Source organism: Acanthochromis polyacanthus, chromosome 3 (assembly GCF_021347895.1).
Source record: "Acanthochromis polyacanthus isolate Apoly-LR-REF ecotype Palm Island chromosome 3, KAUST_Apoly_ChrSc, whole genome shotgun sequence".
NCBI lineage: Eukaryota > Metazoa > Chordata > Actinopteri > Pomacentridae > Acanthochromis > Acanthochromis polyacanthus.
In genome coordinates, this window is record NC_067115.1 from 39,463,929 (window position 1) to 39,479,808 (window position 15,880).

Sequence of the window (15,880 nt, forward strand, 5' to 3'; positions counted from 1 at the left end):
TTCAGCTCCCAGTTGAAGTACTGGGTGATGATGGTGCGTTGGGAGCAGCAGTGCTCCACAGTGTTTGGTGGGGAGTCACTCAGGGTGATGGGAGAGTGGGGCTGGGTCTTTCCTGAAGTTGATGATAATCTCCATTGTTTTTAGAGTGTTGAGCTCCAAGTAGTTCTATGTGCACCAGGTCACCAGACGGTCAATCTCCCATTTGTAGGCAGACTAATCCCCACCAAAGATGATTTCAATGAGGGTGGTACCATCTGCAAACGTCAGGAGCTTGACAGACTAGTGACTGAAGGTGCAGCTGTTTCATGTACAGGGTGAAGAGCAGAGGGGAAAGGATGCAGCCTTGTGGTGATCCTGTGGTGATTGGAAGTCAGAAACAGTTTTTCCCAGCTTCACCTGTTGCCTCCTGTCAGGGAGGAAGTCATTACTCGACCTACGGGTGGAGTCAAGCAGGTAGAGCTTGGGAGAGCTTGTCCTGCAGCAGGTTCGGGATGATTGTATTTAATATCGTTGCTTATTTAAACCGACAATTCAGTGAAGAAAAGTTGTATTACCTTTGCTGACGTTTCGACAGCTTCTGCTGTCTTCCTCAGAGCGTCATCTGACGTTTGGTGATGTGTCCTTTTTATCACGTGGCCGGCTTGACAGATCATTCCACACATTTTTTGACATGGGGGGGCGAATATTCGGATACCAAAATTAATATCCAGATACCACCATAGTGAACAAATATTTGGATATTCGGGATATTTGGGTCCAGCCCTAATCCTGGCGTAGGTTACTGCATAATCCAGATGCTCGAGGATGGAGTTGAGAGCTATGTTGATAATGTCATCTACAGACCTGTTGCTCTGTAGCCAAACTGCTGAAGGACTACTGGTTGAACTCGGTAGGGATGGGTTCAGGACTGTCCCATTGTCTTTCAGAGTGACAGTAGCACTCATTCAGGTCGTTGGCCATGCACAGGTCATTAATGGAGTGGTTGGCTTTTGGTTTGTAGTTGGTGATCTGTCTGAGCATTTTTCAGACAGAGGCAGAGTCATTGGCTGAGGAAAAGGTGTTGAAGTGTCTTTAATTGCAGTTCTTTCACCACCTTGCTAGACCTGTACTTTAGTTCCCTTAACCTGTCTCTGTCTCCACTCCTAAGCGCCTCCTCCTTCTCCAACCTTAACTGTCTGAATTTAGCAGTGAACCAGGGTTTGTCATTGTTGTAGCTCACCCTGGTGTGTGATGGCATATAGCAGTCCTCAAGCCAAACACACCTGTACATCCTTCACAGCCTCACTGGTCCACTGCTTTGATGTTCTCACAAGAGGTTTAGAGAGTTGTAATCTCTGTCTGTGTGTGCGAATCAGATCATTTCAGATTGTATTGAAGTCCTATATTGTTTGACTCATGGGATACTGACTGCATGTACAAGACTGCAATTGGCTTTTCGTTTTAGGTATTTGTCCTTTTCTTCTGCTATCTGCATGCTACTGTTTTTAAAATTCTCTTCACTATGGAAAACAACAACCTCCAGGCTAACAACCTACTTGACTGAAATTTTCAAGTTGTGCTGAGAATTTAGATATTGGAGTCAGGAAGCCCTGTGCTCGCCCCCTTTTGTGTAAATTAATCAGTTTTGAGGGAACATTCAAGCTGCATTCCTTGCTTAGCTCTGCCCAAGACCATTTTAGTTGGTTTAAAGAAATACTAACAAGCCAGTTTTCTTCTATAGTCAATAATAGTAAGGTGCAGCCTGACCATTAAGTATAACAGAAAGGACTAGCGAAGCCAGTATATGCCCTACATTATTACTGGATCACTTAACCAATAAATGATAGATTGTCATACAAATCATTTTTGATTAATGTTTTAAACATCCTTTCTGTTCATCCTATGCTACAGTTAGTTTTTAAATGATTGTATTTGCATGTTTAACAGCCACCCTTTTACTAACTGCTTCCTCCAAACTATTGGGCACTTCTTTTTCATGTGGCTTAAAACCAAAATGTGCTCAGAGTGGTGACTTGGTATTTGGTTTTGCAACTAGACTGAGTAGGTGCCATTACACATAGCAGGAGAAAGGGATGCAAACGCTGGAAAGCAATTTGGAAATAGTGATTAATAGGGGTGCAACGGATCAAAAAACTCACGGTTCGGATCGTTTCGCGGTTTTGAGTCATGGATCAGATCAATTTTCGGATCAGCAAAAGAAAAAAAAGACTATCTTTGCACTGAAGTGGGTGCGCGATGGGATCTTCTAACGTGGTTCAAGCACGTTCAGAATGTTTAAACCCCGTGTTTTGCAAGAAGAAATATGGCCTCAGGTCTGCAGCTATAAACACCCCAATAGCTTTTGTAATTGCTTTATCCCAGTCAGATTCTGCAGCAAGGGGCCGTTTAAATGCCACAGTGATAAGCGGTTGTTGAGCAGCCTTCATCTTGGCTCCTGTCACTGACACATCCGGGTGATGTCGCTTCGTATGTGTGGTCATGCTCGATGTATTTCCACTCTCATATGGCTTTCTCGTGCCACAGTGCCTACACACAGTTATAGTTTTGTCCACCATCTTTCTTTCATCCTCACTGTATTTTACAGGGAACCCAAAAAGCTCTCATACGGGCGACTTAAATGACGCAGAAGGTTTTTCAAGTTCCTCTGCTCCTTCGCTAGCCATTACTACCGCTGCACTCAACTAGTGTGGATTAAACATGCACTCTCCATGTGACTACATACAACTTTTTTTCATCAACCAATCCGCAGACCACGAGCATTCTGAATCGTGGAGAGTGATCCATATGGATCAACGATGATCCGTTGCACCACTAGTGATTAAAATATGACATTGCTGTTAGTTTCATCCAGCTGTTTGATTCCAGTGTTTTTGCAAGTTGATTGTGGTCAGTTAAAATAACTGTCAAGCAATTATGTAGTCACTGTGACAGACCTAATTGTGCCATTAGCACTGCACCTGCCAACATTTGTATATGTTGTAGGGTTAGGGTAATTTGAATAACCTTGTTCAAGTAATTTAACACAGCCATTGTCTGAATATTTAACCTGTGTTTAATTTTTTTATATAAAGTAGGAGTTTAATATTTATTTTTTGTTTTTTCTGTACCGAAAACGTACTGAAGCATGACTTCAAAACCGAAGTACATATCTAATGATGTTTTTCTGTACTGTCGCCTCTACTTTAAAATGCATACATTTTTGTAATCATAAAAATGTTATTACTTGACTTCCGCTGAGCGCATCCAAGATGGCGGTATAATACCGGAGACTCTCCTGGCTAGCTCGAAAATAAAGCCCCTTATAAATATCAAAGCAGTGTTCTTGAGAGAAAAAATAACTAAAATGGACGGGGCAAAAAGCAGGAAGACAGCGGGCAGACACAAAGACCATGACGAGAGAAGGGAAACAGGGATGTCAGGTGTCGGTAGTGAAGCTAGCGGGGACGCTAGCGGCGGAGAGCTAAAGCTACATATCACCGAGACTATCCAGAGCCTGACCAGAGACCTTCAGAACGAGATGAAAAGCCTGAAAGCGGATCTTAAGCGGGAACTGGCGGACTTCAAAGACGAATTTGGGAATGACTTCAAAAAGGAGTTTAACAACTTCAGGTCGGAGGTAAATCAAAAACTCCAAACTGTGGCCGAAGACGTCCGAGACCACGGGGCTAGGATGATCGAGGTGGAAAAACGCATAGAAGAAGTGGAATCGGCTAATACGGAGTTGAAAAATGCACTGCTCCACACTCTTAAACACCAGAAACTACTCCGAGCTCAGCTAACAGATTTAGAAGGCAGGTCACGCCATAACAATGTGCGAATTTACGGCATTAAGGAAGGGGCAGAGGGAACTTCAATGATACATTTTATTGACAGTTTTCTGAAAAAGGAACTGGGGCTTGAAAATAACACCGACCTGCAAATCCAACGAGCCCACCGGTCACTCGGCCCCAAACCCCAAAACGAGGAAGTATCGAGATCCATACTGGTTAATTTCCAGAGGTACGATGTGAAGGACAGGATACTTAAGACAGCCTGGTCAAAGAAAATCACCTTTGAAGGGAGAGCAGTCACGGTCGCTCACGACCTTCCCACTGAAGTAAATAACAAACTCCGAGAATATAAAGACATAAAGAAAGTCCTCAAAGAAAAACAAATCCGCTTTCAGACCCCATACCCGGCTAAGATGAGGATCCACTGGGAGTCCGGACCCCGCACTTACAACAACGCAGCGGAGGTACGCGAGGACATGAACAAGAGAGGATTCCAGGTGGAACCGCGGCAAACACCGGAGATCAGCTGGGAGCAGCGCTTGGCCAGAAGCGTCCACTGGAACAGAGTGGACGGCGGCTGCTCTACACGGGCCCGGGAGAAGCTTGAGGCTTTCCGCCGTCAACCAGACTGACCAGATGACAAATGACCCCGTTTCAACTGGATACCCCGCCCTCTCCCAATTTTCATTTCTCTGCATCGAAGTCCCGCTTGTTCACATAGAGAATATATGATGCAAGCCGGGAAGAGACTGATTGATTGCTGCTTAGAGACAGAAGGACTTTGTGTGAAGCAAAGAGGGGGCCCTTCTTAAAATAGGACCTTTCCCCATAGATGTCAGGGCAGTGTAAGTCCCTGAGGCTGGAGGTCAGTGTTTGGTTATTGTTTATTGTTATTGTTATTGTTATTGTTGTCACAGTACAAATGTTTAAGTTGCCAGGTGTAATTTGAAAAATACATATGGGTTACAATAATTTCAAAGTTACTTCTTGGAACGTGAATGGTTTAAACAGCCCAATTAAGAGAAGCAGAGTGTTGTCTAAACTGAGAAAGGATAAGAGTCAAATTATATTCTTACAGGAGACACATCTATCTCAATCTGAACATGATAAATTGAAGAATTTCGGTTATAAAAATACCTATTGCAGTACTTATAAAGCGGGCCGCAGGAGAGGGGTGTCAATACTGTTACATAATTCAGTAAATTTTGAATTATTTAAAATGATAAAAGATTCTGAGGGAAGATATCTTTTGTTACAATGCAAAATTGAAGGCAGGTTGACGACCCTCTTCTGTGTATACCTGCCACCACAAAGCAACCAAAGTGTTTTGAAAAAGATTTTTGATTTGTTATCTACAGAAACGCAAGGGGTATTAATTTGTGCAGGAGACTTTAATACGGTTATAAACAGAAAATTAGACTCCTCTAATAGTATGAGAATTGTTTCCTCACAAGCTAAATTACTGAGGAGAGGTATGGTCGAAATAAGTTTGGTAGATGTGTGGAGGGATTTACACCCTTTTGATAAGTCCTACACTTTTTACTCATCCCCTCACATGGTATACTCAAGAATAGATTTCTTTTTCATGTTTCAAAATGATAGACACAGAATTTTGGACTGTGAAACTGGATCTCGGGACATCTCGGATCATTCACCAATCTACCTTACATTAAATTTAGATAACAGACCAAAGAAAACTATATGGAGACTCAACACAAGTCTATTAAATAATAAATCAGTTGTTCAACAAATAAAATCTGAAATCAAGACTTTTCTTGAGTGTAACGACAATGGGGAAGTGAATCCAAACATTCTATGGGATACATTAAAGGCAGTGGTAAGAGGCAAATTGATATCACTTAGTACTGCACTTAAGAAAGCAAAAGAACATAATCTGAAACAACTCGAAAGTACTTTAATTGAGTTAGAGAAAGATCATAGTGAAAATCAGAGCCCTCAAACGCTAAATAGGATTAAGGAAATTAAAAACCAAATTTTGGATATATATAGGGAAAATTTAGAGAAAAAATACAGATTTTTAAAACAATCTCATTATGAGACTGGTCCTAAAGCTTCTAAACTGCTGGCAAAGAAATTAAAGAAAAAACAGGTTGTTCAATCAATATACAAAATAAAAGACCTTAAGACGGGAAAGTTTCATAATAACCTAGATGAAATAGACTCAGTATTTCGGACATATTATGAAGGACTTTACACCCAACCCCAATTAGAAGGCAAAGAAAAAATTCATAGCTTTTTAAACTCCCGAGATCTGCCTTCAATTGGAAATCAGCAAAATGAGTTCTTAACAAAACAAATCACAAAAGAAGAGCTGGTCTCCACTTTGAATAAATTAAAAAATAATAAATCGCCTGGAAGTGACGGTCTGCCAGCCGAATGGTATAAAGTCTTCAAAGAAGAACTGATAGACACATTATTAGATTCTTTCAACTGGACACTGGAGAAAATGTCAACCCCTCCTTCGTGGAATGAAACGGTCATTTCCGTGCTCCCGAAGGACGGTAAGAATAAAGTCTTGTGTAGTTCTTACAGACCGATATCTATTTTCAACCAAGACTACAAAATGTATGCGTCTGTCCTGTCTAAAAGGCTAGACTCCTTCATTCCAGAGTTAATTGATAGCGACCAAACTGGCTTTGTCCGAGGCCGCCAAGCGCACGATAATACAAGACGTGCTCTACAGATAATACAAAATATTAGAAAAACAAAAACAAAAGCTGTATTAGTCAGTTTGGACGCCGAAAAAGCTTTTGATCGCGTTAGCTGGGAGTTCCTGTTTGCAGCACTAAAACGCTTTGGGTTTGATGAGAAATCAATTAATTGTATTAAGACTTTATATTTGGCACCTACGGCAAGAATCAAGATTAATGGCCGCCTTTCTGACCGTATTAAGATTGAGAGGTCTACACATCAGGGCTGTCCACTCTCACCGACCCTCTTCGCGCTTTATATAGAACCATTAGCGCAAGCAATACGAGAAGATGATAGTATACAAGGGATTATAGTGAAAGGCAGGGAACATAAGATAGCCGTGTATGCAGACGATATTTTGTTGTTTGTACGCAGCCCTGATACTTGTCTACCTATCCTGCTAGATCTTCTTGCCAAATTTGGTAATTTTTCAGGATATAAACTCAATATTCAAAAAACACAGATATTGGCATTTGATTACACTCCAACTCCGGAACTGAAACAGGAACTTCCCATTGACTGGTCTCAGAAAGCGATTAAGTATCTGGGAATTTGGTTAACACACTGCCCAGACGATTTATACAAAAGAAATTATATGTCAGTTAACAAAATGATTAAAGAAGACCTGAGTACTTGGTCAACTCCCTTATTGAGTTTTAGTGCTAGGATTGAGGCTGTGAAAATGATGATTTTGCCTAGATTGTTGTATTTGTTTACATCTCTGCCTATCGAGGTGCCACCCTGCCAGTTTTCAGAGTGGGACAAACAGATCTCTCGCTTCATTTGGGGTGGGAAGAAACCAAGGGTGAAATATAGTTTACTGACCAGGAACAAAGGAGGAGGAGGAGGTATGTCACTCCCTAACTTTAAGAATTACTACCTCGCAGCGCAATTGAGAATAATAGTCCTCTGGTGTGACAACACCTATGAGGCAAAATGGAAAGAGAATGAGGAAGAATGCAGGGGGACCCCAATTCAAGCTATGATAGCAGACCACAGGCTGATGTTAAAATATCAGGAACATTTATGCCCTTACACTGCCTTCTCCCTACACACCTGGTTTACTGTCGTCAAAAAATTTTGTTTATGGCCCCAGTTGAAACAGCTCAGGTGGGTGGCTTTCGATACAGGGTTTATCCCAAACCACTTAGACTCAAGATTTAGGTTTTGGTCAAGAAAAGGAATCACTACCTTCTTTAAAATAATGGAGGGTGGAATATTACAAAGTTTTAAAAAAATACAAGATAATTACAATTTAGAAAGTCAAGATTTTTATAGGTACTTACAGATGAAACATTATTTTCAAAAGGAAATCTATGCTGCTGAGGTCTCAGTTCCTAATAAAATAACTCAAGTAGTTACTCAAGCTTATACTAAAACCACAAAATCAGTAGTTTCAAGATTTTATCAAGGTATGAGTGAGAACTTGGGAAATATCACAGACCAGATTAAAGAAAGATGGGAGAAAGAACTCAAAGAGAACATATCTAGACACCAGTGGGAAAATATGTGCGAGACGGTTTTTTCTACTACTTGCTCGATGTATTGGCGTGAATTCAGTTGGAAGAATCTTGTGCGATATTTCATCACTCCTAAAATGAAACCTTTTTTAGAAAAGTCTCAACAAAGATGTTGGAGAGGCTGCAGTGATGATAATGATGTTGATGCAAATCACTTCCACATCTTTTGGAGTTGTCCTAGGATTCATGTATTTTGGGAAAATATCTGTATATACTTACAACAACTATTTGGTAAACAGATCTCACTATCATGTTCGATTCTCTATCTGGGTGACATTCCAGCAGGGATGATGAGCAGTGACAAATACCTTCTAAAAATTTTGACTGTTGCGGCTAAAAAGGCAATTACTCGCAAATGGCTACAGACGGATCCGCCTACAGTGGATGAATGGCTTGGAATTATTGAAGAGATCCACGAGATGGAAAGGCTGACCTTCCTGCTGCGGTTGAAAAGTGAATTGTATGTCGCAAGATGGTCAAAATGGACAGCTTTTTTGCCTAAAGTGAAAACATAAAGGGTATATCTTTTCCCTTCCCCCTCTGAGATATGGCTCCTCACTTTGTCTATGTACCCTTCCGTCCAAGAAATATATGTTAGGACATTGAACTATACCCTGATGTACCCTAAAAAACTTATTTGATGGAGATATAGCAACGACTGTTATGTACTGTGACTGTTGAATATGTTATACTTTATTGTACTCATTCCTTTTATATTATTTGTCTTTTGTTGTAAAGAGAAAATAAAAAATTTAAGTATTAAAAAAAAATGTTATTACTTATTCCTCCTTCTAAATAACTTAGATATAATGCATGAAAGATATGTACTGTAGTTGTTCAGTCTAGATCCTCCAATGTTGGCCCAAGTGAAATTCTAATTATAACTGCACAGTGATTTGAAGTTGCATTGGAGAAATGGCAGCAAGATTCGTTATATGGCCTGTACCATTTCTGAATGAAAACAACTGACATGAGCTTTGCTCTCTGTCTCACCTCTACAGGTGTAAGTATTGGCATTATGATGACAGACTGATGACGTCCAGTGTGGTGATAGTCTTTCATAATGAAGGCTGGTCTACACTGATGAGAACCGTCCACAGTGTCATCAAGAGGACTCCTAGGAAATACCTTGCTGAGATTGTCATGATTGATGACTTCAGCAACAAAGGTAGGCTTTCCTTTCTTACAGTGTTGTGTATGGACAAAGACAGGTGGATTGAACAAAAACCATATGCCAGCATTGTTGAACTGCATTTAGGTAGGTAGCTTTCAGTTTAACCACGCTGGCTTTGTACTTATTGTATGTGAATTTTGCTCACTCATTTCACTGTGAACAATAGATAGGTAGGTAGACAGATAAATAGATTTTTATTGTCATTTAATAATACACACCAAAAACAAGTGCACATTCGAAAGAGAATTCTGTTGCACCTATCTCACGAATGCAGTATATTTTTAAAATACAAATTAAGATCAAAGAAAAAAAAATATAGATAGAAAATAAAGCTGTTCTACATATTCTGTCTTGGACAAGAACCTGTCAAAGTGCACCAAATATTGGAATAATATTATATTGCACCTTATATGTTGTACATAAACAGTTCGACACAAACTTTTACAGTGAGAGTGTGTTGGGCAGGGAGTGAGATTTGTGAGTTCAACATTCTGATTGTTTGGTAGAAGAAACTGTTGCAGAAGTTGGCAGTTTGCTCTGTGTGCGCTGTCGAAACTCTTGCCAGAGGGCCGCATGACACTCAGTCCATGATAGGGATGGGTGGGGTCATTAAGCCTTTAAGGCCCAACGTCGCGCCGGCGCTACGTTTTGCATACTGAGTTTTGATTGGCTGTAGATTTGAAACCAGATAAGAGAGCGCGATCATTTTTTTTGCATATAAAATCTGGGGAGTTACACTAACATTTCATACAATCACCAGGTCTCAGAGCGCTTTTTCGTTGCAGTGATGTGTTTGTAAAAATACATAATAAAGCGCACATAACAAAACTCTTTATGAACGAGACTGCGGACATTTGCAGTGCTTCCTATGCCGAAAAAACGTAAGAATCATGTGACAGGTCATTCCCATTATGTCTATGGTGGGCACGATGTGATCACCGACCTGTGTCACATAATTTCTGACCTATAAACGTGAGGTTCTGGCGCCCATCTACAGGAAATGGCGTCGTTTCGCGGGAGTAGTTCTTTCTATGGAATTCGTCGGACAATCTGCATTGGTACTCGCTTGCTCTACTACTTTGTTTTACAAATACACTCAGACACACAACCTACACACACCAAACATCCATCATACACACCTTGGACACACTTCCACACGTAGTTATGGAGCCGCAAAATCACGGCCGCGCAAAACGGTTTTTTACTTTGTCCGAAGCTCTGGCGCTAATTACCGCGTCGGATGATGAGGAGTCCTGCCTTTCGTCTGAACCGGATTCTGCCACCAGCGGGGATGAAGCGGACCTCATCGAGGGAACTGATAATTCTAATGTCATGTAAGTTTATACTCATGAGAAGCCTTTTTTTAGTTGAAGAAAAGTAAAGAAAAGATGCATATAATGCCGCCGAAAGCATTCCACGCAAAATACGCATCATTTTTACAAGTCATGCGCTGCACACAGCTAACGTAGCATGCAACTTTTTCTCTGTGTAGTGTTGACAATGTTGGGGAGGAGGAAGAGGAGATGGAGGTCTCCTGCTCTCCTGGTACCACGGAGAGAGGCAGAGGCAGAGGCAGGGCCTGGGCTCCAGCCAGGAGAGGCAGCAGCAGCCGCTCCATCACCAAGAGCTCCAGGCACTCCCTGCAGCTGGCTGGAAAACTGAGGAGGAGCCTGACAGCTTACCTTCTCTGCCACATTTTCTGCCAAAAAGGAGGCCAGGTGTCCAGCCACCACTGTCAAAAAATGTGGACAGCCCTTCTCCATCAGAGCTTTTCAAAATGTACATGGACCAGACAGCCATAAAAATTCTGTGTGCCAACACAAACAAGAATGCAGCGAAAAATATTGCTGTAGGTAAAAAATTCAGATGGGCTGATGTCACAGTGCCTGAAATGTATCAGTACATTGGGCTGACACTGTACATGAGCATCTTGAAGCTTCCAAAGATACGGGATTTCTGGCGTACTGATTCCATCTTCCACGTGGAATATCCAAGGAAGGTCATGTCCAGGAAACGGTTCCAAACCATTACTGGAAACCTGCACATGAGTTACCCTGCGGAGGACGTGATCAATGATGGCAAGAAAGGTACAGGTGACTATGACTGTTTACACAGAATACGTCCCATTTACGACAGCTTACGTGTGGCTTGTAAAGCTGTGTACCAGCCCCGGCAGGAGCTTTCTGTTGATGAGCGCATGGTTGCCACAAAAGCAAGAATTGCTCTGAAACAGTACATCAAGAACAAACCAACAAAGTGGGGGATCAAACTGTTTGTGTTGTCAGACACCACAGGCTACACCGTGGATTTTAACATTTACAGCGGGAGATCCACTATGGCGACTGGTAAGGGGCTTTCGTTCGATGCAGTCTTGTCACTCATCAACAAGAGCTACCTGGGGTCTGGTTATCACATCTACTGTGATAATTTTTACACAAGCCCAGCACTGTTCCTGCACCTACACCACCTGGGGTTTGGAGCCTGTGGGACATATCGGGACGCTAGAATTGGCATCCCGAAAACAAAAATCAATGCTCCACGGGGGGCGATCAGGTGGATCAGAGAGGGGCCCCTTCTCTTCATCAAATGGATGGACACAAGGGAGGTGAGTGTGTGTTCCACTCTTCACACTGCTTTCTCTGGGGACACTGTAAAGAGGATCTGCAAGGCTGGTAGGAAGTATGCAGCGGTGGAGGTGCCAGTGCCAGCAGCTGTGAAGCACTACAACAGATACATGGGAGGAGTTGATCTGTCTGATCAGCTGATAGGCTCCTATTCTTCATGGAGGAAGAGCAGGAAATGGTACCTGACAGTGCTGCATCATTTCATCGACATTGCCGTGACAAACAGCTTTTTGGTTCACAAAGAACTGTGTGGACTGGAGCAGCAGTCCCTGACTCACCAGGGATTCCTGGAGCAGCTGTCAGAAGAACTTTGCTCAGTGCCCTCACAACAAGTCCTGGGAAGCCAACATATCCCTGTTGCTCTTGTTGAGGGGGCATCTGGCTCTAAAAAGGCTACAGCGGGGCGCCGGAGGTGCAAGCAGTGTGGAAAGTGCACCCCCTTCATGTGTGAGGCATGTAAAGTGCCTCTCTGCGTCATCATGGACAGGAACTGTCACAAACTGTACCACAGCTCCACCGGTGGGACTGAACAATGACTTGGAATGTCAAACTGATGGTAAATAGTTTATTGTGATGTTCATGTTGACGTCACCCTCTATTTTTGCCTGATTGCATATGTAGTTTGAAAGAAAATTGAAATGATTTGTGTTCCTGTATTCTGAAATTTCAACTCAGTACAAGCAATTTTCTTTTATTTTCAAATGCACTTTTTATGAATGACCATGCTTTGTACATAAAATATGTATATTCATAAGTATCTGACACACTTAGAAATTTGATTGCACTATTGTAAATAGTTTGTTTTGATGTTATTGTTGTCTTTATGCAAATTTTGCCTTTGAGTCCATATTTTTTGCCTGATTGCATATGTAGTTTGAAAGAAAATTGAAATCATTTGTGTTCCTGTATTCTGAAGTTTCAACTCAGCAAAAGCAATTTTCTTTTGTGTGAATGACTGTGTTTAGTACATAAAATACCTATGTTCATAAGTGTCTGACACACTTAGAAATTTGAATAGTTTGTTTTGATGTTAATGTCTTAATGCAAAATTTGCACTGTTATTTATTTTCGTTTTTTTTTTTCAAGTTACAATATTGACCATATCTCAAAAAGCAATTTATGTACTGACTCCAAATAAATTTCCTGTGGTTCCAAACAATATTGTGCAACTTTTTTACATTTGAAAATTTGATGGATAAAGCTATGCAATTTCTGTATTTTGAAATATATGAAAAAAAAGAAAAACGATTTTCATTTTTTTAAGGTTTATTGCACTTTAAAGCAATTTATTATACTAGGTAAGACATAAGTCAATACATAACATTAAAACCTGGGATGTAAGGGTTATTCTGATGTAAAGCAAATAAAAATAGTCCAAAAAATGACACTACAGCATGTAAAAATGTAAAAATATGTCCTGGCGGACTTGTACAATGGGGGGACTTAAAGGGTTAATGATGTTGGTAGCCTTCGCCCAGCAGCGTTAGTGTGCAATGTCCTGGATAGATAGAAGTGATTTTACCTGCTTTCCTCACCACTCTGCATGGACTTCCACTCTGAGGCTTTGCAGGCTCCAGACCAGATAGAGATGCAGCTAGTCAGAAAGCTCTCTTTGGTGCAGCTGTGGATCAGGTAGCAGTACAAGTTGTCCGCTAATTGCAATATTGGCAGTTGTATCCCTGGTCCCTCTGCCCCTCAAGATCTTTTTCTCCTGAAGTCAGCAATTAACTGTTTTGCTTTGTCCACCTTCGGGATGAAGGTGTTGGTGTTGCACCAGTCCACACAACCCGGTCTCACAAGGATTCGTGAAACTGTCACGTAAATTAATCTATGGTTACGTGCGCCAACACGATTTCTCATATTTTACGTGTTGCTCACAACGAAATTCATACCAATGTATTTCAAGCGGAGGACTTTTCATGCCACTCAGAACGTATTTCAAACGAATATTTTTAATGTAAAAGCGTTGCGAATCCAAGCGGAGGACTTTTCATGCCACTCAGTACGTATTTCAAACGAATATTTTTAATGTAAAAGCGTTGCGAATCCAACGCTATATTTTGCATTACATCGTCCCATATATATAATGTGATGCCTTTATTTTTGCTGCAGGATTTGGGTATTTGAGATTAAAAAACGTTAGTGTTTGTTTGTTTGCAAACGGGTTTGATTTTGTTTTCATATCTGAATCTTAATCACACCTGAATAGAACGTTTAATTAATCAAATATTCCTCGTGTGTCATGTTTCTCCTCTGTCAGATTTAAGCGAGTTACGTAGGGCATTTTGAATCGGTATATTATATTTTTAATGTAAAAGCATTGCGAATCCAACGCTATATTTTGCATTCGCAGGGGCCGGCAATTAGATGTGGCTTCGGGCCAAAATTTGTGTAAACATTATTCGGCCGTTTGACCGACGGGCCGGTGCGCTGGTATTTATTAAATAATTTTGATGAGTGGGTATTCGATGCCTGTATAGCTCAGCACGTTAAGCAGGTGACTCATGTACAAGAGCTGGTCTCGGACGCGGGTTCGATTCCAGTCTGCTTTATGATAATATTTTGGAAGTTTTTCATACACAAATGCAGATTTCTAAACGGACTGCTGTAAAACTTTTTAACACGATTGAAGATATCAAACTCATGGACAACTCCTAACCCATTGGACATTAATGCGGACAGACTCCTGTTTCAATTTAAAAAAAACAAAACAAAACAAAACAAAACGTGCAGCACTTCAGCACCTTTCTTCTTCGGTGGTGTCTGTGTAAAACAATGTCCAACACAAACAACAAACAGCACACCTAGCGCCATGAAGCACAAAATGCAGGTGTAAATCAATGGGGTGCTGAACATAGTAATATTCATAGCGGAAATAATAGGTAATAATAATAATGATAGGTAATAGAATATTCTGAAATTAAGCTCGACTGTAGACAGGTATTTTGCAAACACTGTAAACACACACACACACACTAATATATGTTAGAGAAGCAGATAATGGCAGTAAAGTCAATTATTTTAATAATTTGAAGAGACAATATATGATTACGCTATATATACATATATAAACAAAATACTGACTAATGAACACATATTTCTATATAAAACTATATATATATATATATATATATATATAATATCGTTTTCTGACATATCTTTTTTTAATATATATGTATGAATTGTATTGATAGTCTATATGTGATTTATATAATAATTTTCTCTGATATATAACTTATCTATTACATATATATATATATATATATATATATATGTGTGTGTATATATATATATATATATATATATATATGTGAATGATGTTGATACTCCATCTATGATTTATATGTATTCATTTTCTCTGATATATAACTTCTATCTATTGTTTTATATAAAAATATGTGTTCATTAGTCAGTATTTTGTTTATATATATGTATATAGCGTAATCATATATTGTCTCTTCAAATTATTAAAATAATTGACTTTGCTGCCATTATCTGCTTCTCTAACATATATTAGTGTGTGTGTGTTTTTACAGTGTTTGCAAAATACCTGTCTACAGTCGAGCTTAATATCAGAATATTCTATTACTGTTAATCCCACTATGAATATTAAAATACGCCGAACCATTTGTCCTGTATCATAGCTACATGTATGACGTTTGCAGCAAAAAAAAATAAAAAATGCGTGAAAATCAGTTTAATATTCAGAGTTAAGATGGATTAAATGCGCTGAGTGGAGCGGATGACCGGACCAAGATGGCGGCCCCACCGCTCGTCAGCCCCAATAGGCAGTAGCGGTCGATGCGGCGTCTACTCTTTATTATGTCTATGGTGCTGAATGCTCTGGGAGCAAGTCTGCAGTGAAAACACTTTTGAAGGGGTCAAGGGTCACTAAATCAAGGTTCAAGGGTTCACTTTATTGTCGTATCATTCCACATTTGCACATGAAACAATATGAAATTTGACCCTGGTCCCAGTTTCAGCTATCAAAAAAATATAAAAACACTCTCATAAAGACAATATAAGTATAAAGAGACACACTAATATATACAAATCTGCAACATAGATATATGTGCAGTG

The 15,880-nt window shown here is 40.2% G+C and overlaps 3 protein-coding genes across 4 annotated transcripts in view; all 3 read left to right on the forward strand.

Annotated features, from left to right (window-relative positions):
• The window catches only part of galnt7 (UDP-N-acetyl-alpha-D-galactosamine: polypeptide N-acetylgalactosaminyltransferase 7), a 61,728-nt gene that overhangs the window by 9,413 nt on the left and 36,435 nt on the right, over positions 1-15,880 (forward strand). For both annotated transcript variants that reach the window (XM_051945638.1, XM_051945637.1), the window contains exon 4: positions 9,004-9,170. In XM_051945638.1, the coding sequence (XP_051801598.1) occupies positions 9,004-9,170 (167 nt within the window). The remainder of the gene's footprint in view (positions 1-9,003; positions 9,171-15,880) is intronic.
• The window catches only part of LOC127533172 (uncharacterized), a 173,980-nt gene continuing 158,866 nt past the window's right edge, over positions 767-15,880 (forward strand). Inside the window, exon 1 of the mRNA XM_051945686.1 lies at positions 767-7,809. Coding sequence (XP_051801646.1) covers positions 3,344-4,402 — 1,059 coding nt within the window. The 5' untranslated portion in view covers positions 767-3,343 and the 3' untranslated portion in view covers positions 4,403-7,809. The remainder of the gene's footprint in view (positions 7,810-15,880) is intronic.
• On the forward strand, positions 9,177-14,736 carry LOC127533169 (piggyBac transposable element-derived protein 4-like). The gene is made up of 2 exons (XM_051945655.1): positions 9,177-10,510; positions 10,669-14,736. Exon 2 carries the CDS (start codon positions 10,954-10,956, stop codon positions 12,334-12,336), a length of 1,383 nt encoding a protein of 460 aa, XP_051801615.1. The 5' UTR covers positions 9,177-10,510; positions 10,669-10,953; the 3' UTR covers positions 12,337-14,736.